This window comes from Corapipo altera, unplaced genomic scaffold (genome assembly GCF_003945725.1).
Source record: "Corapipo altera isolate COAL_440 unplaced genomic scaffold, ASM394572v1 230, whole genome shotgun sequence".
NCBI classification, from domain to species: Eukaryota; Metazoa; Chordata; class Aves; order Passeriformes; family Pipridae; genus Corapipo; species Corapipo altera.
Window position 1 is genome coordinate 865,733 of NW_020885002.1, and position 27,617 is coordinate 893,349.

Sequence of the window (27,617 nt, forward strand, 5' to 3'; positions counted from 1 at the left end):
AGAGACAAATCAACCTTGGTAGTGATAAGCACAGAAAGAAAAATTGTATCTTGCAGTGGACAAACAAACCTTGCAAGGAAAACCTAACCCAAACTTACTGCATTAAACTGGGCAAGTTGGCTCTGAGCGATAAATAACTTCAACCTCGAATTTTAGCAGCAGCTATCCTGTAAAGTGTCAAGAAGAAAGAATCAAAGCAACAGGAACAGGGATCAAAAGCTCTGACTCGTTAATGGTAACACACAGTTTTCACAGAAGCTTCTCCACACGTTAATTAACCTGACTTACAAATAGGAGACTGAAATCAATACAGTGTTTCCACAGAGGAAGACTGATTTCAGGAGGGAAGATCGTTTGTTCAGCCATAGCTGCAATGTGCAGTGACGAGGTCACTGCAGGAAAAGACTTAATTAAAAAATACTTCACAGAGCAGCTGAACATTGAGAGTACTAACAGGAGGTGAGGACATGAGCTTTGTGCTAATGACAGCCATAGTGCCACAAAAATGAGAACTACCCTCAGAGATCAAAAAGGCCATGCACTATTTTCATTTCCTACTACCTGCTTTTAAGGTTTGATTATGTTTTATAACACAAGTCAGACTTGAAACCCCACAAGAACACATTACAATAGATTTCCTATTTCAGGCATTTCCAAAAACTAAAACTCAGACTATTAACAGGCATAGAACTAACACTACTAACAAGCTGCCACTACGAAAATCAAATTTATAAATACCCATTACTTTCAGAGTGCCCATAAGCTAAACTAAAATGTTCCTACAAGCATGGTCAAAAACTTCTTGGCTTAAGGCCCATCTACACAACTAACTGGTGCTCTTGCTGCTGCAGAGAAGTTCTGGCATCGTTTGCAAAGAAGGGAGGAAGCACCAACAGCAAGCCCAGCAGAGCCACAGGAGTGGCACACAGAAATCTGTTGAGTCTCTTTACTTCCCTCCCACAACACTCTCACTAAAAGGCACTTGCTGCACACAGGGACTAGTTAAAGGTTGTGACACTGTTGGTCCAAAAGTGTAATGGAGACAGACCTCAGGTACCATTGTGGCTCTAAAAATAAATACTTTTTTACTATGGATATTCCCAAACCCTATAAGGGACAATACATGCACACCACCATACTTTTATAAAGAATTAAAACCTCAGAGTATTATTCACTTTTCCTCTGCAAGCACTTTCTCCAGTTACCAGAATCGTATCAGGCAGCAGCAGGAGAGAACCCCCATCACCTCGCAGGGCAAACTGGGAATCTGTGCCAACCAAACTGCAGAGCTGTTTCCCAAATGCCCCCCCAGCACAGCATCCCGTTATGATGAGCACACAAGCTCCCAATACTGAACGGTGAGCACCATCTCTTGGTGGAACTACACAACTGCAGGCAAGGAATTTTGAGTCTGTAACATAGCTAGGAAGAGAATTGCAATCACACGGTAAAAACAGCTGAGCTTTTCAATTAGCTATGGATCTGTAGCATGCACTAGTTCAGGGTGATATTTAATACCTAAGGTGAATTTGTACCCTATTTCCATTTAATAACTGTGCCATTCTTGGACTCTAAGCTATCAAAACTGGCTGGTGTTCGCACCACTGCCAAAATACCAGCAATGTAACAGAGGAAGATGCAGCACTCATATTTCAGGCCAGTTTTGGGGAGGAGGTTGTTATTATTGGTTGTTTTTCTGTTGTTGTTTTTTATTTTTTATATACTTCATATGCCATCTCTATAAATCCAAAGCATTAAGCGATTGCAGTCAACAGAAAAGATTAAAAGCAATTCCAGGAAGACTAGGAAACCTACATGGAAAATAATATCCTCACCCGTTTATTGTTGATTTTACCACTTGGTAACGCGGCTGTTTTGAACTCAGTGTGAATACAATGTAAGTTTTGCAGAGAAAAAAAAAAAAAAAATCACACACCTGTATTTTTCAAGTTATCAAACACAGCTGAAGTTTAAAATTTGTGTGCCTTGACTCGCTCCTCTTTTTAATGTCTCTGTAGGTTTGTCCATTGTCACTGATCCGATAAGAGTCCGACTCAGCGTCTCCAGTCAGGTGACAGACAAATTCAAAAGGTGTAGATTTCCCAAAGACGGTCTTCTCTGTAGTGCATTTGTGCTAGTGCATTCAACCAGTGTGTCAGTGTTCAACCACAGAAGCTTGGGGTTGGTTGGTTGCTTGCTTTTGTTTTGTTTTTTTTTTAACTACACAATACAGAAATATAATTTTACATGTAGCTTTGCATGCCTTATGGCTGCTTGCCCTACTATAGGACAGTGCAATAAATACAAATATATGCACACTAAAAAAGATTTAACTGCCATGATCTACGTCTGCGTTATGAGTACAAATTTACCTAGTCAACAATATGACAAATTCAGCAGAAAAAGTGGCAATGGCAGTAATATTCTACTACAAAAACAAGGCTAGAAGCAAAGTGTTCTCAAGCTACAGAAAACTTGCTACCTCCTAATATATGATGTAGGGCCCAGTTCTGCCAAGTGCAGAGTTGTGATCAGTAGGTTGCATCAGAACATGCTTTCCCCCCATTTAACAATGAATACTTCTACAATTTATTTGGTTTTGATAACTGTTTATAAATAGCACACTATAATGACTATTAAACTATACAGCAACATGACATTTATAGCCTAATCCTGAATACAAAGTTCAAAGAACATGACTACAAAGGCCAGAGAGCAAATGTCATCGACTAAAAGCATTTCCACTTCAGAATTTATTGAATGTTCTCTTACACAAACACTTCTCCATCGTGAAACCAAAGGAACAGGATTTCCTATTCCCTCTCTGCCCCAATAGTAGTTTAGCCACACATCACCCTTATAAATTAGTGATGGATTTTAACAGGTAGCCCCTTGGGGCTATATTTTATATACTTTATATATATGCACATTTACTTTGAATTCTATGTAAAAGTTGAAAAAATGTTTGAAAGAAAAACTCAGAATATATCACAGCATTTTCAGCGAAAAAAATACAAATTAGTTTTATAACGACTATTCAATTTATCAAACCTTTTTTTTTCTGAAGAATTTACCTTTAATTATGTACACATTACAGGAAATAAAACTTTGTCCACAAACATTCTCTAAGATGACAGTTATCAATAAAATGAGAGAATAATAGCAGGAAGAATATTAAACAAATGGGGGTGATCAATTTCTGCCTTTAAAAAGTAAAAAGTCACCGTATAATTAAGTACAAAAACCTGCATTGAATGACAACTGCTGGTGTAGTAACTTGATCAGGTATGGAGACCAAGAGTATAGTAAAGCCCTATGGTAATAATATTTCTGTAGCATTTCCACTTGGTATGTATATACTAAATGTTGGCAAAGTTTCTGTAGCATTAGCTTATACAAACACAGGAGTCCTCAGTCTGCTGCATAAAAGGGAACAAATGTGTTTTAATTCTCCTGAAATGCACCTGAAATCCAGAGTGTCACTTACAAACTGCATAATGAAACTTTTCTTCAGAAAAATATCTGTTTGGCATCTCCAGGGCTCTGTTCCATTGGACAATAGGGGCATTTTAATCTGGGGACAAAAATAACATGTTACAATCGGGGCAATGTGTGACAACTGAGCATTAAAGGTATCGAGTTTTACCACTGTAGCATGAAACAAATTCATTCTTAAGCCACAACACTTTACTTGGCTCCACTGAAAGTCACTTTTAGCTGAGAGAGACCTTATGATGTTTTTCTTTCTAGTCTTTCTCACCTTCCACCCACATGCCTCTGAATTATTAGATTAATCATGAAGAGGAATTTCTTCGTAGCTATTATTTCTACTTCTGGATTCTCTTGTTGTATTTTAGAGTCATAGAAGGGTTTGGGTTGGAAGGGACTTAAAGACCGTCCAGTTCCACCCCCCTTGCCATGGGCAGGGACACATTCCACTAGACCAGGATGCTCAGAGCCCCATCCAGCCTGGCCCTGCAGTAATTTTAGATCAGTTGGTGCTTCCCTCAGCACCCAGTGCATTTTACCGTCTGGTTCTCAAAATGCTGTGATTTTACAACCCATTTAGATCAGCTCCTGCAGGTTATGACTGAAGACCCCAGCCTGGCCTCCCTGCTGAGGTCTCCAGTGATACAATCCTACTTGCTTATAATGTCTCTTCTAGCACTGGTCCATTTCCCCCCCCCCCATCTCTCATATTTGGGCCTTTTACCTTTTCCACCCTCACCCTGAGTTAATATTGTCAGAGCTGTGCTGTCACTAAAGCTGATCAATGAAAGCATCAGGAATGAGTGATGGGGCACAGGAACGATGGAGCAGCAAGCTTACTGGCTTAAAATGACTAAAGTCACCCAGAAAGGCATCCCTTCAGGCTTCTCTAACAGGGCACAGAACACAAACATCAGTCGGCATTTTCATTCATGGCCTCACTTATTTTCACACTGAATTTCCCAAAACAACTCACAGCTCTAAATTAAGCTGACAGCCTCCACGGAAGCTGCATCTATTCCATCCAAATAACCACCAGTTCTTCCTCAAGAAAATCTGTATAGCTTTCTCTCTCCCATTTTCTGCTTCCCAAAAGCCTGCAGGCACGCCACACGTATCTGAGGAGTATTTTCACAGTGATAATTCCCCTACCCGCTCAATTACTAAACTGTATTTCCCCAGAGGTTTGATTTTATTTTTAAGGGATGTTTCATGCATTACTAACCTTGCTCCCAAGGAAAAACTGTGTGTGTACAGGCCTCCGTTCTGATTTAAGACAACACAATGGGACTTACAACTTGAAAAATTACTCTCCTCATTAAATGCCTTCACATAAACTCACTTTTCACAACACCAGAGGGTTTATTATGTTTTTCTCCAGTGCATCAACCTGGCTCATCTGGCTTTTAAACCATTCTCCAAGATTAACAACCTTCCACTGATTATGTAATTATGGACTCAGTTTTCCCAAAGCACAGTATTCTAGTCTTAAGATTTGCCCTTGTCTGTATGTTGCTTGAAATAAAAGAATGGTACTTACTTGCTGCCATTAAACATTTTATTCAAAGCGTCTCTTGATATAATATGACCACAGACTAATTTCATAGGTGGATTATTATCTGTTGTTTGCTGACGAAGGATGGGACAGGCAAATATTGAATGATACCAGCACTTTTTACCAAGGTCCACTTCAATCTGTGAAAGAAATCAACAGAAAAATTTATCTTGGGAAACTGCATTTCCAGATAATTATCCCTTCAGGTCATGGTCCTTACTTAACAGCTTCCTCAATTCAGCTGTGAAGGCAGCAAAACCCATTGTGTGGATGCCTGAAAATTTCCCAGCCAAAAATACTTAACTGTGATCTTAAAATGGTGATTTATGTTGGGCATGGGCAGAAGCAACAAAGCAGAGAATTCTGCCAAGGGACAAGTGCATATGTCAGTGCAAATCTATGCCCTGGCAGGAAAACTGAGCTGTGACCCAGCAAGGTTTTCTGGAAATCACTGACTAGGAAATAAAAAGTGGTTTAGATGACAGACTTTATTTAAGGGGGAAAGAAAAAAAAGAGAAAAAATCCTTGGATTGACTATGTTAATGTTCTACAGCTTCTTGAAAGACTCTCCCAACGCCTTCATGTCTTGTGACTAATGAAGTGGGTTAGAATCACTAATTTTCAGTACCAACACAGAAGACACTGGTGCAGCACAACTCTTGCCCCAAGAACAAAATGATTTCAGGAAGGGGCATGTAACAGAGAAAAACAGGCCTGTGGTTTCAGCAATTAACTAAGAACTGCAAAACTAACTGCCTGTGTACCTAAAGCTGCTGGCTCTGACCAGTCCCCTGTTCCAAAAGGTTTAACCTTCAACCAAACCCAACCATGTGACCTTTTCATGCTACTTAATCTCTGCCTTTGCACAATGAAAATAAGGTTTTCCACACCCCTACTGCCTCAGCAGAACACACTAGAGATCCTCCAGTTTAGAAAATGCAAGGAGACACACATGTATTATTAACTGCTGTACATCAGACAGCAATCTTTTTCAAAATTCTCCCTAGGTAATCATTCCTATCCGGACAGCAGGGCAAGAATTTGTCACACTTGGAGGTTACATTCTCAGCATTACAGAAAACACAGCTGGGAGAAACTCAACACACATCCTTACGCTCTAAATGAATCTCTTCCAGCTGCAGTCGAAGAGGGTAACTCAGTTCATGCCCAGTTTGCACTAAATAGGTTTCCTTTCCAAATCAGGAGCAGGTCACTGGAGAGCTGCACATGCTTGGTAAGAGTTATAAAGGGAAACTGGGGTTTCATAACAACTGAACTTCATTTCTACTGATATAAATGAGATGTGCTGGAAGCATAATGCACTGGATCCCAACTCCTATGTCCCCAGATGCAGCACTAATTCTTTCATCTCCTGTCTGCCTGATAAAGAGCCAGAGCAAAGCAAGCCCTGGACTAAGCTCAAGTCTAGGTAGGGGAAGTTAATGTTTCCCTGTGGGATCCATTTTCTTTCCAGTTATACAGAAACAGAATAAGTGGAAGGAGAGAGCATCTGTTTCTTTGAGGTCATTTGATCAGAGACCCTTTCAATGAGAAAGGGGATAACAAGTGAGAGAATCAAACAATACTCAGAGGTACAAACCTGACAAAGAGAGAGAACAGAGACAATAACAAAAAACAACCTTGACAGCCACACTAACTAAGAGGTCATCAATAAACTGCAACCAAAGCTGGACTTTGCAGGAGATATCAATGCAAACCTGAGGGTCTCAGAGGACAGGGGGTCAGCAGAACTATACAAATTGCAGGAAGAAAGTGCAGGGCAAGGGGATTGGGAGGGAATGGCCAGAAAGGGGTATAAAACAGGCCAGAAGGGCCATGCCAATATTTGAGTGCCCATGAACACATACCTGCTTGTGAATCTGGAGTGATGCGTTTCTGCTTTCACTAGTGGATTTCAATCTTTACCAGCCAAAGAGGAGGAAGGGACCTTGGCTATCTTTACTTATGTTTTATGCAATCCTTGTGTGTGGGTGCTGCTGAAGGCAGAGCTGTGTCTGTGGCAGCCTGTGCAGCTGGTCTGGTCGTGTCATTGTCCTTTGTGTTTGTGTGTGTGGGTGTCTGTGAGCCCCAGGGCCCTCCAAACCCTCAAGCTGCTGGAGGTGGAGGCCGTGTATAACATCCCATAACATTCAGCACAAAAGAAACCTGAAAACAACATTTGCAATCAGAAATCTGTCCTGGGACAGCTCAGCACCAACTCACCGGGAGTTCGTCCTTCTGGTTCCAAACGCCCGTGCACTGCCTTTGTTCAATAACTGCCTTGATATTAATTAGAGCTGGTAATGCTACACAACCTGCTGAAAAACTGCAGAAAAGGGAAATGTTAACATAAAGTACCTGCCAGGAAACGAGCATTTTTCACATTTCTGCTTCAAAGGTTAACTGGGACACAAGAGTTTTGTACTGTTTCATTCAGATCTCGTTATAACTGGAAGGAACTCAGAAGAAGAGACAAGCAAGGGCTCTGGGGTGGGTTATCAGTTATCCTGTATTTTAGGCTGAGGCCCTCAGGTACTACATTCTGGACAGAAAACAACAGTTAATCCCCCCTCTGAGTATTGCAATAAATTGATTTTCTCTAGCACCTACTTTGACTTTGAGCTGTACAGGAGAAAGACACCACTTTAGCTTATACAAGTCGTTGCTCTCAGCTATGGAAGAGCACATGCAGCCTAAGAGCTTCCACGTAACCCACACATACACACAACCCATAAAATCCTTTAATTATACCTAATTACCATGTAAAGAAACATGTCTTTCTACCTTCACCTTAAATCAAGAAAAGAAATGTAGAAGAACCCTAGGAAGGTAAGTGAAGGAGGGAAAGCATGCCCTGTGACAAGAACAGCAATATAAAACTGCCCAGAGTCTGTGTCCCAACAGTGCAGCCTCCTCTGGGAGTTGCCCGTTACTGGAACTTACCACATCATTTGGAAATATTTCAGCACGTTACAAAAGAAAATATGACACAGAGTTTCCACAAATTAACAGATGATTTGATGGATTTAAGTCTAATTGACACTACTATGGGCCTGGAAATCACCAGCAACAGCAGATTTGACATTGGTATCAGCCTGCTCTGTTTGTTTGGCAGATTATTTTACTATTTGTGCAAGTTTTATTGTCTGCAGAAGTCATGGCCCTCATCTCCACTCTGTCCTTCCAGATAATTGTTTCTGTATTTCTGCAGGAACATTCTGGCTGATTTACTTGGGAAGGATATGCCTGAAACCTGTGGATCTCTTGCCTAAGCTACAAAAAAAAAATTTAAAAAAATTATATCCTCACCAACTGGCCATTTCAATCCTTACACTTTGCTTTTTGGTTACTTCAGCCCTGACTGTAATTTGTATTAACCCTGTGAAAAAGTTCAGACAGATAGTATTTGTAGAAAGACAAGCATTACTGTTTTAATGGTTCTGTAAGAAAACATCTCCCAAGAGCCCTTTAAAAGTGTAACAATTCAAGTAAACAGTAAATTCAAATGGTGTCCTGTAGTCCTTCAAGACCCTGAACCACAACCTCCATAGTACAAGAGTTATCCCACTGTCTCCACACTTGAACTTAGACCATGAGCCTGTACAGGATTAGATAAATATTGGAGAAACCAATCAGCCTTAAAAAAGTGCCTGTTGCTCATGTTCTAGAAAGAATGTATTTTATAGCAGGGATTTCACTTCACGCTGGTTTAATTCCTAAAGGATCTGTAGCACTCAAAGGTCACACCCATTTAGAACAGTCTTATTTATGACAAGAATATTGATACCACCTATGCAGTAAATACATTTCAAAGCAATCAATTCCACATTAGGAGCAAAGTAAATGTCCAACCCCTTCAAACATCAGTAACAGGGATTTTCCACTTCACTGAAAATCTCTTGGCCATTTGCACTGAAAACTGCATTGCAGCATCAGTGCACGAGCAACAAAAATGAAAAGGACTTTTGTTAATTTGAATGAAGCAGGAGAAAGATGAAAGCCAAAAAACAGAGATATAAGCTTTGGATATCTACAAAAACCTCAAAATGAAACTTGTAAGTCTATTGTAGAAAGACAATCTGAAGTGCTCCTTTTGTTGTTTCTGTTGTATTTTGTGACTGAGATGCAAACAGGAGAAGCAGAAGGTTTGACAGTTTATGAGTTCTAAACTAAGCACAGAAGTCTAACAACAGTAAATAGAAATAGGAAAAAAAAAAGCCCCCCCAAAACGAGGAGGTAGTGAAGCTTCTGCTAAGTACCAAATCCAGCCTTGAAAGATATATATCATTTATTTTCTATTTAATGTCTGAAATAAAAATGAGAACATCAGGTGGGTATATTGGGGGTATTGACATGCAAAGGCTAAAGAGCAGCTAATCTGTTTTATCTTTGGAGCTCGAAGGAGATTAGGTTGGGTTTCCTTCACATTTCCAACTGCCTCCTACAGATTTGCAGTTTGTCAGGTTGGCTACTGAGCTTAAAAGTGCCTCTTTCTTCTTTGCAAATGAGGTCCAGCAAACAATTCAGAAATTTTAGCAGCTGAAATCACAACATAACTCTTAAGCATTCTTCTAAGACCAGTAATGTGTGGATTAAAAACCAAAATTATCAAATGCTGACAGAATCATGGCCACAGTTCTAGGTTTTTTTTTTCAGTTAAACAGCAGGGACAGTTGTCGCAATTTTGCTGAGAGTAACTGGCTGATTGCCATCCTCATCTTTCACACTTATGTGCAAATTTCAGAAGCCAAATTCCATTCAGGAACGGTTATTCTTGAGCTGCAGTGGTGCAGGGTAAAGCTCAACACACAGGAACCTCTGATTTCCAACCTTTGCAAACCTGGTTAGAGCTAAATGTAATTATATATTCTTTATTTAATGCAAGCTAGATGACACTACTTCCCAAAGGCCATTTCTTTGGTCCTCAATAAGAAACAGAAACCAAACCATAACGAACCTGGTTCCAAAAGCAAAGGAAAAGCAGCATTACCTAACACTGAGAGGTGATTCCACTGAGAGGCCCAGGAGAGCACAGGCATCCCTGGTGAAGATGTCACAGATGTCAGCCCACTGGTTTGCATCCAACAGGTGAACGTACGGGGAGTTCTCGATGCCTTGCCGCAGGTACACCAGGCTGCCCATCAACACCTGAATGTCTGGGAGGGACCAGGAGCAGGGAGATGCTTTATGCAACAAATAAAAGCTCGTGTCTGCAGTTTGAGCTTTCACATGGGAAACAGGCAGAATCAGTGACACACCCCCTCACCTCTACAGGACACTCCATTCCACTACGGACTGACTGGGGAGTTGTCTGCCCCACCACAGGCAGGGGGTGCTGCCTGGGAATCTGCTTCAAACAGGTTTAGTTTTTTGTAAGCTTTCTGACACACACACACACTACCCTAAAAAAAAATAGGCTTTGTTGGATTCAGATTGAGATCATTCATTTAACTCACGTGTTCCCCATTTTTCAAAAGTTTCACTTCTTTGTATTACCCCACGCAGCAGAAAGTAGCAGATGACTATTCCAAGAACATTTCTGTGCATTTTTAACACTTTACCCTGGCACAGACCTATTACAGATGTAATCTACACATTTATTTGAAGAGTCAAAAACCTTAATGTTAAGCAAATGTGCAAACATTCACATTTATTTGTGTCCTCTTAAAGAAAAGAGAAAAAAAGACAATTCAAATTGTAAGGATTCGGGTTATACACATTAAAAACAAAAATAAGAAGCCTTTAACAAACTGATAATAATGGAGTAAGGCACATTTGGAACATGATTAATATTTTACTACAAGGTGCCATATCCCAGTGCTTTAAATCCCCTTAATGTGACCAAAAATGTACCTTTCTGATGATTTAGGGCGAACGGCTGGAAGTTTTTCGCGTACTGAAGTGCTTCTCTTTGATTTGCTGTTCCCCCCATCAATAAACTAATGAAATATAACCTGTGCAGCTTAAATTCCAACGAACTGTTCTGTGCCATGAGCATTTCTCTGTTGGATACCGCCCACCTGGAAGAAAGGAGGAGGCACAATGGGATGTGACACAAGAGTAATTAAGTGTCAGCCTACACCCCAGGAAATTATCACAATTATCTACCCTCTATTTCAAGGGAAGTATGACTGTTCCCTGAACTTCTGAGAGTCTCTACGGAGCAGAGAAAATGGCAGGACCTTTTACAAGTAAAGGAGGTACACAGGGTGCACAACACATGGACTGTGGTACTTCTGGTGCTGCTGTAGAGGTTAAACTCTGCAAAATTCAAAACTCACTGGATGGAAGACAAGATTAAATTAGGCACAACAAAAGGTGGAAATAGCCAGAATCTACTGTATATAAATTAGTAACACTTGATCTTTATTTTAACAATTATTGACAGTTCTTCAGCTGCACATTGAAGAAGTCTGGCCAAGCCTTTCAAGAATATTTTCACTGTGTTTATATGTGTGCCCTGGAGAGAGGAATTGCATCTATGGGACCTCAAAGACAAACATTATTAAGACCTTACAATGGGAGAAGGGAAGTCAGCCTAAATATCATCCTTTACCCTAGATAAACTTTGCTTTCTGTGTTATTTTCAACTTGGACAATAAGAATATTTCTCACTTGCTGTGTCTCGTTCACCATGACAACACTAATGTTTGGCTCCTAAATAACATGAAAGAATTCTTAAACACACATTGAGTAAAATGAACTGGAATTTTCAAAGCATTTCATAAAAAGTTTTTTTATTATTTAGAGTTCATCCATCCCTTTCTTGTTTTTTTGAGAGGCTCTTTGGGTGTTGTTTCGGGTTTTTCTCCTTAATTCAATTTAGTCAGGCCTAAATCAATCCAATCTCTCTCTTAAGAACCTCAAATTTCAATGTTCTCCAGTACATCTGTTTCTCATTAGTCTTAATTAGTTCTACTATTTTCACTGTGGGGGCCCCATTAAGAAAAAAGCTTTTCACTTTTCAGTAACGAACTGAGGAAGTCTCTGTTCCTTAAAAAAAAAAAAAACCAACAAAACCAAACCAAAAAGGGTATGTGAGGCCTCTGTTTTCTTCAATCAATACTAAAATAAGAAAATTAATCATCCTTACAGTATTGGTAAGGCTTTCAAAGCAAGAAGGTAGAGCATTAATGAGCAAGTATCCACTTTCAATTTGTTGTGGTGGAAGTGTCAGTGGTCTGACTTCACTGACAAGGCTTTGTAAAGACCCAGGAACCTTTCAGTAGGAAACAGTGAAAAATGGAGCCTTTGAACTAAGAACAAGCCCTACTGTCCCTAATCTCAAGCAGTTTCAGATGAGGAGCCTCATAAGACTGTCAGCACTGTCATCTCCACCAGGAGGGAAGAGCACAGTCACTAACCATGCGTGGTGGGTGAGGTTTGGGGTGTTTTTATAAGTTTTTGGGGGTTTATTAACTGTATTTTTATGATCAGTGTGCCCAGTTTCAACCAGGTATAGTGGTAATAAAGTTCATTCCAGGCTACAAAAACAAGAACCTGAAGTTAACAACCACAGACTAATAAGCAGCTGAAGGACAAAAAATTATAAATAAACACTAAGGCTAGTCCACAGTCCCATCAATGAGATATTAATCTCTATTGCATCAAAAGAGCCTCCATCCTCTCCCTGCCAATATTCACACCCACATGACAGAGTACTTCATCTTGCTGAGGCCGAGACTATTTTTCCAAATGAGCTTTTAGGCAGCCTTTCCATTTTTAGTTCTTTGAGTGGCAGCACAGATTTGTATCAAAAAAAAGCAACCACAGAAGCAAGGCCTGAGGTGTTTGGTCTGGGACACGCTGTTCCTACTTCCAACAGAAAAACAAAAATCCAGCAAGTGAGGCTTAAAACATCCAACCCACACACTCTCTAGCACTGTTCAAAATTGTTGGTAATCACATCACCTGTCTTCTTACTTCCTCTCAAAATGATACTCTAAGTGTTTTCACTTCTGAGTGACCTGTGTACCCTCCTGTTTACAGACAAAATTACAGACAAAAGCTTGGAACCTGGAAGTCATTCCCACCAGACCTTCACATGGAGACCCAACCTGACCTCCAAAGGGCCAGAATCTATTTAGAAAAAAACAAACAAACATGTATTTCTCCTCCCCATCACCAAATTACAGTGAGAAAAGTCACTGGAAATTAATGGGATCCTGAAGAGGTACAGAGATGACACAGTTTATGGTGCAGGGCCAGACTGGGTATCTACAAAAGTCAAGCTGCACACCCCACAAGGGAAAACAAAAATGTTATGGCCAGTCATATTCTGTTTGAATCTGAAACGACGTATTTTTAAGTGTTGGAATTAGTATTAAAAGAAAATCTGGAAAAAAAAAAAGTACAGTTGGGGTCTGTTTTCTTCTGAGACACAAATATTAATTTCTCTCTTTCACCTGAGCAGGGGTTTGAAAGTCTATTGGAAAAGTCATTAATCTGACAACTCCCTTCCCATGGCAGTGACCAGCAGCCACTTGTGTTTGTTTTGTTTCCAACACTGAGTTAAACCAAGCACGGGCACAGAGCACTGGCAGAGCCTGAGAGACTGGTTGTTGTTCTAATCCCAACCTTCCACGATTTTGCATGGATAAACCCTGCTATACTCCCCTTCCTGGTTCATGGGACTGTAATTAATCATCCTTGTGTGACACCTTTCTGCTTCAACACAGCCTGACCCTGCCATGGGCCAGTTTGGGACTCCTTTATGCACCCCTGGAGCTGTATTTACTGATGCCAATTTTAGCCCAAAGAGCACAATGCCACTCTCCAAGCTCCTATCATATGGAGATCATCCATCCAGGATTGGTTTCCATCCCTTCTCCTGAACACTCACCTCTGCTAGGAAATAATATGAGAAATCCCTTTACTGGCATCAGCAGTTCTGTGGAGCAACTGAACATTTAAGACATGGGTTATCTTCTACACCAGACCACGACATTTTGTCACATGTGGATCATCCTCCCTATGGTTTTTACACAAACATCACTACAAATAAGGTCCCTCTGTGCCCAGCAGCAGCAAAGAGAAGCAGACAGCTTTTGCACTGTCCAGTTTAAACAGAATAAACATTATACACAGAAATAAGACAGCGTGGGGGAGGGAGACCAGCACAAAAACTATGCTGACAATACACCCAATTGTCTGCCCATTCAACTGGAATAAGAATTCCTTTGAAGGACAACCATGCCTTCTCCATTGTTTGAAAAAAATATTTAACTCATTGCAGAAACTACCAGATACAACTAAGAAGCAATGAGTAAGGCATAAAGCCCTGCAAACTGGAGCTAAAATGAACTGAGGGAAGGGAACAGATATAACAACAAATTACTGTTCCTCAGGGATTATCCTTCACAACAGCTCTGTTACTATTTGAACTATAAGAAATACATGGTGTAGCTGACAGTAAATCCTGTTTCAGTTTAACATCAGCATTGCTTCCCTTCAATTTAGCCAATTCAACTGCAATAAACCACCCCACCTTTTCACCTGTGCAACTATATTCAAAGGCCAACTATTTAAGTCAAACTTTGCATGACCTAGAAGTATAATACAGGATTTAGTTGATGAACTTTGGTATCAGTGCCCTTGCATCTAAATGCCAATAAGCACTGAATTGACACACCTCTGCTGGTTCATGTTAAAGGGAAAAGAAAATCTTTGTTAATACAAAAATGTACTTAACTGAATAATGCAAAAAAGATATGCTAAATATGTGAATTATGCTCAGGAATTAAACATGGAAATTTTGAATTTGCTTTTGTTTCACGGTTTCTGTTTTTAAAAGGTTGCTTCAGAGTTGGTTTAGTTGTTTTGTTTGGTTGGTTTGGGTTTTTGTGTTTTGTGGTTGTTTTTTTCCTTACTTCTGAGACCAACCCAGGCTTATGAAAACTTAAAAATTAGGCTGAGGGTTTTTCTGGGGCTTTCTTATTTTTAAGTTAAAAGTTATTCTGAAATGGCATGCAGTTATGTATCCACTACTGTAAATCATAAAGCAGCAGCCCTTGAGACATTTATCACCTTTCCCTCCTCACTGTTGCTTTTAGCATGAGCCTACGTGTCTAAGGGTTGTAAAGTCGACTGAGGTCAAGAGAATATCCTGGTCTAAGGCTGACTGACAGATCCCAGACATTACCAATTCCCAGGCTTGGTTTTGGTCTGAGCAGTCATCATTATCCACTGACTTGCATTAATTGAATTGTTTTGTTCAGAAGAAAATCTCACTAACAGGTCTCCCTTTTGTTAAAAGCATTAAAAAAAATGGGGGGGAAGGAAAAAAATGAGTAGACTCACTCTAGTGCAGGTCTCAAAACTCTAACTTTTAATGCTTCCAATATTCGATTTAACTCCACAAATGGTTCTTTTTGACTTTGATCTATTGATAGACCAGATTCCTGGGGAAAAAAAAAAAAAAAGGCAGTTTTTAGTGAAAGCATGAAAAACACAGTGGGATTGATCTGTTGGTTTTCTGACAGTTTAAATATTGACCTAGAACATTCAAATAAGAAAGGTAACACAGAGCATCTTTTCCACAGTTGATAACCTTCAACACCCACACTTATCCTTACCTGACAAAGCTCCTCAGCCACATCCAGCATTCCCTGTCGGAAGAAATGCTCCACCATCACCTCATTGAGGATCCTCTGGCTGTCAGCCTGCCAGCACCCATCTATGCCCACACTGCTGATGTCCGAGTCAAAGTTCTGAAACACACGAAATTATCAGTTAATGGGCTGGAACAAATCACCCCACAATCCTTTTTCCTTAATTATGCAGGACACCTGTCTCTCCACCCTGATGCCTTCTGCCTATTACTCAGTTGACCCTCAATTACCTCCAAAGTGAAATGTATCTGTCAGCTGCTTCATTATCTCCTGTGTGTGGAAGAACAAATCCTTTGGATTGCTTGTTTCAAGTCTGAATACTGTAAAGAATTACACTGGCAAATTACAAGTCTAGCTAGAAAGTTAGAAATTTGGTTAACTAACTAAACGTGGCTTTCAAGCCCACGGTGAATTTCTGAAGGAATTATCAGCAGAAAAAACTTTTTCCATATGTGAAAACTGAAAATGTACAGGGAACAGAAAACAGAATAGTGTACAGAATCAAGACAGTGTTATCAGTACATCATGTCACTGCAGCACACCAAACTGGAAATAAAGTTTTAACTCAAGATTATTTTACATAACTGGGGGGGGGCAGACAATGCTGAAAAAGGAAAAGGTCATTCTCCCCACCCCCAAACAACAATGAAATTCAAACCTCTGAAGACCTCAACATCCCAGCAACAGGATGAGTTTTGAAAGTCCAAAAGATCTTTTACAGCTCTAACCCAGATGATCCTACTGCTGAGTATTTTTAGGCCAGTGGCCTACGGACATATTCCAGGAATAACTAAAGATATTGTCACGGTGACTCTTTGGTAACACTTGGCACTGCTTGGCACTGTGCCTCTTGGCAGCAGGAGAGAAACATTTGTTCCAATCCAAGATATAAACCAGGATTTTAACTGCTAACATGGTCTATGATGAGGGCAGGCAGGTTAACTTTAATAAAAATCCTCCTCCGTTGCCTAAAACAAAGCTGCTGCAAAATAAAAAGCCTAAAAGTCAGCTCCTTGCTTGCTGCCTGATGTGATCACTATGGCTCTCTCTAGAAGGCTCTCTCCCAAGAAGGAACTTCAGAAATCAGGAGTTTAGTGAAAACAGCAGTGCTTCAGCTGCAGCTCAGTGAGGATCCACAGCCCTGCACATCACGGGAACGCCGATCTCACACAAACACCGGGTTCTGTCACAGCAGATAACACACAGCTGGCATGAGCTGCCTTCCTGGGCACAGCTCAGCCTCACACTGCACCCTCCTTTTACTCATCGCTTAATTATTTGCTTCATCAGCACCTTCACATCTCCTCTGATGTTGCTCTGTGCCACCCTGAGAAAGGGGCAGCCTTCTCATCCCTTGCACACACGGCTCCAAAGCCACCACTCCCCTCAGGTCTCTCAGCAAACTTTCAGTAAAACATTAAGTGCAGCAAATTATCTCTTCCATCTCTCTGAGATGGTGGAGCAAGATGAGCATCTGAATTATTACCACTGATTCAAGTCTCACATTTAACAATATTTTCACTTGGGTATCTTAACCTGTAAGCTCCTTGCCACGTTGCTCATCTTTAAGCTGTATCCTGAAAAACTTAAGCATCTTAAAGATTTAATAATACTGTTCTTATTCATGCCAACTATTTGAATCCTTACAGGCTCACCACCATTGCTGATTCCTGGTATCAGCGTCCAAACAGCACCAGCAGGTAACAAATCCATCAACAATGCACTAAAGGAACATCAGAGGCACTATTCAGAACACGCAGGCTTGCTTTTGGTACTTAGTTTCCAGGGCGGAGATCATCAATAATCTAAAAGTAATTGACTTTAAGCTGTATAACCCTGTAAGCAGAAACCTTATTCTTCTGGGCAGTTACCAGACATTAAAGCTGAACCCACGCCTCAAACATTGTCACATCCTCCTCGCTGCTTGGGGGCACTGGTGGTGGAGCCAATTAGCTCAGTGCCCTCACAAAACACTCATTTTCTTTTGAAACAACAAATCTTGTTGTGAACCTTTTTAAAACCCCATCATAAATTAGACTTTTAATTCTCATAGAAGGTGGTACCGAGTCGTATCAACGTGGACGTGCTGCAGATTTAAGTCACATGGCACAACCTGAGGACCTCAAGTTTTTTCACTTCCCCTCAGTCACACTCTGATCAAGCCAGTCTTGATCAGGTTCTCATTCCAATAACTTTTTTGTTTTGTTTTAAACAGTTCCTGAGGTGTGTATTATACGTGGGATTCCACAGCTCTACCACCTCTGGGCCCTGAGGAGCTTCAGGAACTGACTGCACATATTAGAGGGAGTGACTGTCACATGTCAGAACAAATTACCACTTGCCTTTGGCTTCTGTATTTCATAACTGCCACGCATGGATGATCTGCTGGTGACTGCACACCCCTCAGTTTTGTTTTCTAAATGCTAACAGTATGCTAACTGACAGCACGTGGGGTTTAATAAGATTTCAAAAGTTAAAATAAATTCTGTAAGTTAAAAACTCCGGAAAGCTTAAAACCTGAAAAGCACAAAATAACCTAAGTGTCAGCTAATATTCCTGAGAAACAAACCTTTTTTTAAGAGCCTAACTAGTAAGTCTAGAGCCAAAATATAGAAATGTTATGTGCTAAATACACCAATGAAACAACACACAACTAATAACTGCTAGAATGTGAGGACTTCAAGATGCACACAAACACAAGACCGACCATTTTAACCAACATAACAACCCTCCATGTTATTTGAAACAACACAATATGAAGAAGGATGATGATTTAGTACAGTTTTATTCCTCAGTTGAGATTACTTTGTCCATTCCTCCCTTCTGAATTCTGATCCAAAATACAAATAAAATATTTCTTTACCTTCTCTGTTAAATCTGTTTGCACATAAAATAAAGCACAACTTGCCAAGACTTTCCATTCATTTAGCCCCATTCTTCACAGTTACATGAAGTTCAGTAAAGGTTTTTAGTTTGTTTACATACAAGTTTTTACATGAAACAAACATTAACTTAGGTGAAAGTTTGCCTTTCCAAAGCACTTTAAAATGTTGGCCTTTTAACAGGCTTAAAATTCTGGGGGAAAAAATGAAAGGAGCTGCCATTTACTCCTCTTATTCCTAAATGAAGGCATTTAACCACTACTCAGATTGCTGCTAGAGGGAAAACATTTACCAGCCCATCAAAAAGCTTTGAGATGAATTCAAATCATTCCAGAATGATTTACAGAGACACTGATGAGTGAGGTACCTGATAACTTGCTGAACAGCAGTGAGTTCTGGAAGCAGAGCTCCAGAACTGCTCATACAATACAAAAAAACCTGGATGCAAACAATTGCTTTCAAAGGAGAAAATGCTCTCTGGAAGAGAGGGCAACCTTTCATGGATCAGAAGCATGTGATCCATGTAGAACTACTATGAAAAAAGGTTTAGCTTATTAGATAAAGTTTCCAGGAACTATTAACTAAAAAGCAACACACAAAGCTTTGGCATTTCAGACTTCAATGTATTTGATGCCAAATTTGAACTTCATTTTGCTTAAGGGTTTCTGTTCTCAGAGAGAACTCTGCAGACAGACAAATCCGGGGCCCATCCGAGTTCACAAGCAATGGCTACAATAACTTAAAACCTGACCACTCTAAACTTTATATCTAGGTACAACCCTGCCTCAATACAGGGAAAAAAGAAACTGAACCTGAAATTGCCATGAGCAGACAATACAGCAAGTTCTTCCACAATCCAGGCTTGCTAAGGAGGAAGTTTGTTGATTCCACACGCAACAACAGCTGTCATTTGGCTGCGTCACATAAAATTGGCACCAGTATTACCGTGTTTCCCAATCTCAAACCAGGCAACAAAATAATGAGTTACATTTATCTGTGCCTGAGCACACACAGCTAGGGAGACCACAACCAGGGTTCTGGAGATGTTAATCTGTCTATAAGTTCGAAACAAAAGTCAAATCTCATGAATCAAGGCGAGGGTTGTGCTTCTTTATATTCTAACGAGTGTTTTATTTTGGAAGCAGCAGCATTTTGTCCAGAAATGTGTTGAGAATCAATTCACTACATCAATTACACTTAATTACTTCTATTGGTTTAAGCTTAAGCATATTATGGTGAAGGGCTGGGGGAGGGCAATTCCAGTAGGTTATGGGACTTGGGTGCCAACAAAGACTTTGCTGGCAGGTTTCAAACATATTTTCCAGCAGCACAGGGAAACTGCATTAACTACATATGGAAGCTTTCCTTCAAATGTCACTGTTCAGGGAAACACTGAATTCCACCTGGATTTAAACATTTCACGTATTCATTGGAGAAACAGGCCAACACACATTCTAAAGTACTCCCCTTACCAGCAGTTGGGGAAAACTAACAATATTCAAACTGCTTGCACTAAAAAGAAAAGCTCAACCAAGTTCATATTTAAGGAGACAATCCTAACTTGTGCTCTGAACTTCATAAAACCACATCCTTCGTTACAAGCAGAACTGGGGACTCCTGCAGTTCCCACTGCTTACAGTCTTTTGATGCAAACACCACAGACACTGAGATTGAAAATCCAGAGGAAGAAGCACACTGAATACAGCAAGTTGAGCTCATTTTTTAAGCAGCCCTTCTGACACTCAACAGGCTCAGAACAGGAAAGGATTATTCAGATCCTTTCTATTGTTTCACAAAACCACACACTCGAAACTTAAAAATTGCTTTTTATTTACATCTATCCCTTTTCAAATATAAATAGTAAATAAACTTAAACGGCAGGACAGAAACAATACTGGAAAAACTCTATTTCCATGAAAACTAAAACAGCAATTTGGAGATTATACTCAGGTCTAAACTTCTTTAAGCTTGCAAGTGTTGGGGTTTTTTTGCCTTGTAAGAAATATCATCTCCAATTTCCACTGAACATTGTGTTGGGGTTTTTTTGCCTTGTAAGAAATATCATCACCAATTTCCACTGAACATTCACACCCTCTGTATGTGACCTGAGGCTGTTCTGCCTCAGAGGATTTAAATGAAGAAGGTCTGGCCAAACCCGAGAGCGTATTTGTACAAAGTCCACTTGTTAAAGCAGAATAGGAAAGTTTAAAACTTAGGACAAGATTACATAGATTTATTTCAGGCTTCAAGCTGGTAATAAGGATGGAATTTTACTCTAGTTAATTGGTTTAGGTACAGCAGCAAGGATTTGAGACAGATGCATCCTTAAGCTTTGGATAAGTGACGTGTGGATTAAAGCTATTACTACAAAGTTTGAGCTCTCCATGATGGTCAGACGTACATATAAACAAAAAATGCAACAGTTTCATGGACAATCTGCCCAATAATGCAGCATTAAGTACTTTGTTCCTTCATCACACTATTGTAAATGAGATTCCCAAAGGATAAATCAGTATCAGGTAATGCTGCAAATGTCTTTGTCCAGGTGAAAAGATTCATTTACAGGATCTTCCTTAATAAGATTATAAAGTGCACCTCAAACCAAATGTTTAGATCCTGTCAACAGAGGCATGTTCTGATATGAAACTATCACAAGAATGTCCAAAAAAGACTCCCTGAATACAGGGAGCCTCTAAAGCACAAGACTCCCTGAATACAGAAAAGAACACAGACGGAGAAAAGCATGGCCTGAAAGTATACATATAGCACCACTTTAGTATCATTTCAAAGAACTGTTAATATCTACCTACAAAAATATTCAGATCCCAGTTATTCTTGAACCTGGAATTCATCTCAGGACATCTCATATGCAAAGCTCCAAAGATAAGCTGTTCTATTTGTTATGGCATAGACACACAGACTACAAGATCTTGAATCTACTCACATTAAGGCTGTGTTAGAAAATTAAGCCCCAAAACCAACAACACCCCTGAAAAATGTACAAACTGCCTTTCTTAAAAAATTCTCTTATCTTACAGAATCACAGAATGGTTTGGGTTGGAAGGAACTTTAAAGATCACCTCATTCCAACTCCCTGCCATGGGCAGGGAGATCTCCCACTAGACCAGGTTGGCCCAAGCCCAGTCCAACTTGGCCTTGAACACTTCCAGGTATGGAGCAGCCACTTGTCCTGCTTTCCAGAACAAAATGCCACTTCTGAGTTACCTGCTACTGACAATTAAGTAAACATTATATATATAAACCACAGTATTTCTTACCGAGACAGATACTGAAACAAACATCCTGCTAAACCAATAAAACACAAAACATACTAAGTCTTGTAGTATCAATAGGGAGTGTTCTCTCAGAAATTAGGAGATCTGAGCTGCCCCAGAAGGAATACTCTGTCTGCAGTGAGTTCTGAAAGCAAGTACTGTACAGCCCCCTGTCTCACCTCTGCTTCTGTAGTTCTCAGGAAGATTTAGTTAAGACTGACTGTAGCACAAATCCAGATTTTCTAAAGCAGAGCACACACCACAGAACTAATGCTATAATACAATCAAACCACAAAATAAATACCTTATCAATGGCTTTTCCAACTCGGGATACACTGCTGTGAATGTCCTTATGATCGGAGGCCAGTTTTTGGACTGTGTCTTTTATTCTTTTACAACACTGTGTCATGACAAGTGAAATCGTCCCTGACAAGTCTCCATCTTGATCTAGACAAAAGAGAGGAAAATTACTCACTTTGCTGCAGACAAATGGTAATGTCCAATCTCTTAATATGCAACACAAAGACAAAAGGTGGTATTCAAAGAAAGAAATGCAATCCAGGGAGTATTTGCAAAGCAAGATCAGTGTAAAAGGAGGCAGAAAGACAGGAATTCACCTGTTGTGAAAACTCACCTGGGGAATTAGGAATCCAGCTGGGTGCACAATAACAGTGAACAAGGGGAACAGTTTAAAAAATTAATGTAAAGTTCTCATGTATCTCAGTCACAGTATATAAATAAACATCTCAAAGAAACACTCAATCCACAAATGTCTCAGGGAATAACAGAAAGCTGCTGAAGCTACTACAGGATCAGTTCTGTTTCAGACAGACCCTGAAGGTACATCAGAACATCACGTTTAACTACAACAAGGTGAAAGCAAAATGTGGATTAATCAGAGTCCAGTTAATTCGCACCCCACAAACCACCCACTTCTATTGGACTCTGTGTTTGAGCTGTATCAAACTTCTGCTTCCTGACTCGTGGAAACACCTCTGCAAGTTCAGCCAACCAGCCTCCAGTTCCCCTCTACAGATAAGAAGCAGCCCATGAAGGACCAGTGGACATTGTCATGAGATTTATTCTCTAGGAACGGTGATATTTTTAGCTGATGCCCAGCAATCCATTCTGTGAACAAAATAATGAACAGAGAATGTTTACAAGCCCCATCACAGCACTTCACAGTTTACACCCTCTGTGCCTTGCATCAAACATCGCTCAGGAGCTTTAGTCAGGGGAAAAAACAATCATTTTTCAGTGCTTTACCCCAGTCTTCCTGCTTTTGATTCAAAAATACAAAGAGAATTTTACTTCTGAAGGTCTCTCCTTCCACAAAGTTCATTCTAAATGAAGAGTTTTTTCCTTTAGCAACATAGACATAGCAGCCTTCAGCTGCAGGAAGGCTACTTTAAGTGGGAGAGAAGCCCAGAAATGCCTCCCTGGTATTCTGGGCCCAAAGCCCTCATGTGCAAAACCCAAAATCATCGAAATATCTCTTTAGAAGAAGGATCTTATGGAAAATGTGTTTGCTTTTTAAGTTTGTTCATTTTTGATTTCATATTTTAACACAATTTTTTGTTTCAGCAGTGTATTAAGAGCACAGTTTCTGGAGACAGCAAAGGAAATCCAGAAAAAACTGTGATCACAGTGGATGGATAATGATTCCACAGACACTTTTTCTAGATACCTTCCCCTCTGTTGTTATACATTGAACTATCTCACCTCACCTCTAACCAAGCAAACAGCTCCTGTCCAGCCCCACGATCCCCAGCTGAGGAAGCTCCAGCAGCGTTTTTGCAACAGCTACAGCTTTTAAGAAAGAAGAAAGCTTTAACTCCCTCCAGTCCCATGAAGCCAATGATCACCTCCCGGTCAAATGGCTAATGGGGCTCTCTATTTTTTTTCTAGTGGATGAGTGAGGAGTAATAAGAATGGAAACAGTCAATTCTGTGACTCTGTGCATCCCGAATTAAAAATGAAAAATTCACTCAACTATTGCGTGGAGTTCACCTCCTAAAATTATTTTAAGAATAATCCCTATTTCTCAGCTGCTGTTTAATTTTTATGACAGACGTGTAAAATCACATGAAAGATCTTTAACTGTCTCGTGGCTTTTGCCACCACAAAATGATCAGCCAGAGATTATGCAACATGCAAAATAGAAACACTCATTCTGCAATGAACAGAGAAGCTAAAATACACTTCTGGGTTTTTTTGCAAGAAGAGCCATTAAGCTAAAACCCAAACAACTCACTGCTTTTATGCCAAGCAAATAAGTGAATTACTGGCCCCTGACACTTACTGCAGCAGAAACCAACTCCTGTAAATCAATGAAAATATCTACACAGGAAAAGTCATCAGAGCTGTAAAAGGTTTCCCCTCTGCACCCCTCTCTTCCAGCTTCAACCAAACTACGAGCTGCTTGTAAAAAATCAGCAGGAGAAAGCCTGGAACCAGCCCTCCTGGTATTTTGGGGTTCACAGGACACCACAGCCCTGCACGTACAGTCACAATTAAAAAAAGAAATAAATACACTGGCCAGCAGACACTGGGCACAAAGCAGAGTCCAAAGCCAAGTTTACTCAGCCAGACACATTTTTACCATCCAGGAACGTGCAGCCCTGCCTTGGCTGCTCCAGAAAGAGAGAAGTATGAGGGGAAGGGAGAAGAAAAACAAACTTCGCCTTCCCACTCACAGGACTGAGCACAGATAGGGCTGGTCTGTCCTCAGGCTTTAACATGAAAAAACACATTTTAAGGGACTGGGGGGTGGGGAGGGAACCCCACAGTTTAGAGGTTAAAGCAGCTTCTAATGGTTTCTTTGTCCCCACTCATTTCCTTTTTATATCCACTGCCTATTTAAGGTTTTTTCATGCATCTTTGCGCTCACATCTTGTCCTACAGCATTAGCTTCTTCTTCAGCAGTGAGGGTTTTCATTTCTCTTCCTTTTTTCCTTTAAAATTGCATACTCAAGCATATTTCTGCAGTCCATACCCCTAAATTAGAGCTCCACATTGAGATATCTGGCTGTTTTCAACACTACCAATTTTCAAAAATCCTCAGGACACAGGGTATAAAAGCTGCAAATACCTGTTCTTGTAGGAAAGTTATAAATAACATGGTAAAGGAAAAAAAAAAACCAAGAAGAATTTTGCCACCTACGAAGCCAGCTCACCCTCAGATGCCAAAATTGAAGAGCCCCCAGATGTTGAAAGCATGCACTAATAACATATTGGCTTCGTTCTACTAAAAGAAAACTCAGTTTGCAATGTGCTCTCTGGGACAGCATCACCACTTGGTAAATGCTGAAAGTATTTCCAGGGCCTTCACTGGACAGCCCCAAAAACTGCTAATCCAAGCCTGGATGGAAAACCCAACAAGCACCTGGAAGGAATCACACACTGGAACCTTTTAATTTTATCACAAAGTCAGCAAAAGCTCTGGACCTGCAATGGGATTCTCCCAGACAAACCTTTACAGCCCAACAAAGGCCAACACAAGTGCGAGGGGATGAGGATTCCAGGAGATTGTGAAGACACACATTTTATTGACTGTCCTCAATGCCCAAGCCCAGGCTGTTTCAAACAGCACAAACAACAGTTTGAAACACAGTTCAAAACAATGTCAGAAAGACCAAACTTTTTTTCATCCCAAACAAATGCCTTGGAATCAGAATTCCATGTTTGCTGTCCATAGAAACTGCTGTGTACACACAGAGCAGCTCCAGCACACTCCTACTGGAGTTCCTGGAATTATCCACACTCCTGACTGAGCTTTGCACCTGTATTTGCACAAGAACCACAGCAAACAGGTTTCCTTTGAACCAAACAAAAGCAAAAAGCAGAGCAGCAGCACATTTGCTCTCAAGTTTGGGCTCAGGAGCCTGCAAGTTCCTATTTTTAATCCCCGGCTTCCTGCGTGGTCCTGGGTAAATCACTTCAGCTGCCTCTCCACTCCCTCCCACTCCATCAACAAAACACGGCACTGCCTCCACCTCTGGGATTTCACAACCTTTACATGTCCTGTGTTTACAGCCCCAGCAAGTGCCCAACACCAGCTGACACACGGGCAGGGCCGGTGTTTACTCCCTGCTGAGAGTGGCTTTACCCTAAACACCGCCAAACCCTCCCCCCCAAGTAAAGGAACACAACTTAGGGGACATAGGAGAAGAGAGAGAAAAATAAAATAAAATAAAATAAATACGAGTGAGGAAAAAAAAAAGCAAACAGGTCAGGCCGGCCCTGTGTTTCCCCCGGGGTGACCAACCCCTCTGTCACCCAACATCAAGGGTTATGAACACCCTGACTAGGGTCACGCCAGACCTGCTGACCGGGAACAAACGAACCTCTTGGGCAGCACAGACAAGGCAGGGGAGGCCTGGAAGGGCCGAGAGCCATCGCAGAATCACACAGAATATGCTGAGTTGGAAGGAACCCCCAAGAATCCTCAAGTCCAAGCCTTAACCCTGCACAGGACCATCCTCAAGAGTCACACCGTGTGCCTGAGAGTATCATCCCAATCCTTGAACTCTGTCAGACTTGGTGCTGTGATCACTTCCCTGGGGAGCCTGTTCCAGCACCCAACCACCCTCTGGGAGAAGAACCTTTTCCCAATACCCAACCCAAACCTCCCCCACTCCCACTTTTTAACTTTTCCATGTCAGGAAAGCCCCAAATCTCCGTGGGGTGGTCCTGGCTCAGCCTCCGCAGCACAGAACCCTCGGGGCAGGGGCTCTCCCTGGAAGGGTCCCCACCCCACAGAGCCCAAAGTTTTAGGGCCACAACACCCCACATTTTTCCCCCCGGCGGAGGCGCAGGGGAGGGAAGGAGGGGTGCGGGGGAGGGGTCTCTCCACGTACTCTCTGTCTGCAGGATCTCCCTGCGCAGCCCTCCCGCGTACTGGATCAGCTCCTCCAGGCTGCGCTCGCAGAGCTGCCCGTATCCCGAGAACTTCTGCAGCACCTTCTCCAGCTCCCTCTCCACCGTCACGCACTGGTCCATCGCGTCCGGGCCGCGCTCCCGCTGCTGCTGCTCCTGCTGTTCCTCCTCCTCCTCTTCCTCCTCCTGGTCGTGCTGCCCGTCCCGCCGCCCCCCGGCCGGGCCCCCCGGGCCCCCCGCCAGCGCCGGCCCCGGCCCTGGGCGGCCCCGGCCGCACTTCCACACAGGCACTGCCGCGGGCACGCCGGGACCTCGCGCCGCTCCGCGCAGGCAGCGCCGCGGACACCCCGCCCCGGAACCTCCGCCGAACCTCCGGAGGGTTGTTGTCGTCTTTTTTTTTTTCAGTCAGGCGGCGCCGCGGGCAGCCCCCGCTCTGTGCCCGCCGCTGCTCCCGGTGTTCCCAGTGGGATCGGGAAGCGCTTCCTCGTCGGGCGGCGCGTGGGGAGTTAACCCGGGGAGCGGGAATGGCGGGGGTGTGGTGGGTCAGGCAGCGCGGCGGGCAGCCCGGCGCGGGGGCCTCAGGCGCGGCGTTGCCATGGCGACGGCAAGGCCTGAGGGGCGCCGGGCCTGGAGAGGCCTCGGCGGCTTCTCGGGTTCTGGGATCGGGCTGGGCCACCCCTGGGGCCTGGGAGCGGCCCCTCCGGGTCTCGGGGCCGGGTCTGTCACGCCCAGGGCCGGGGAGCGGCTCAGGGTCGTGCGCTGGGTGCAGTGTCAGCGCTGGGGTGACTCCCCCGGGGTACAGGGGGTTTGCTCCCAGCCAGGCTGCGAGGAGCGCGTCTCGCCTCAGACATCGCACAAGTGAGACCGAGCAGCGGCTCTAAACAACGCCAGGAAACGCGCCGTGCCGGAAGCGAAGCGTTTAGCCCGT

The 27,617-nt window shown here is 42.0% G+C and overlaps 1 protein-coding gene across 1 annotated transcript; it reads right to left on the reverse strand.

Annotated features, from left to right (window-relative positions):
- Positions 1-1,812: 1,812 nt before the first annotated feature.
- RMND5A (required for meiotic nuclear division 5 homolog A) lies at positions 1,813-26,959 on the reverse strand. Its single transcript, XM_027667172.1, has 9 exons — positions 26,671-26,959; positions 22,116-22,258; positions 15,619-15,753; positions 15,344-15,444; positions 10,898-11,064; positions 10,035-10,200; positions 7,268-7,370; positions 5,030-5,184; positions 1,813-3,574 (listed from the first exon to the last, which is right to left on the reverse strand). Exons 1-9 carry the CDS (start codon positions 26,810-26,812, stop codon positions 3,511-3,513), a joined length of 1,176 nt encoding a protein of 391 aa, XP_027522973.1. The 5' UTR covers positions 26,813-26,959; the 3' UTR covers positions 1,813-3,510.
- Between the last annotated feature and the right edge of the window lie 658 nt (positions 26,960-27,617).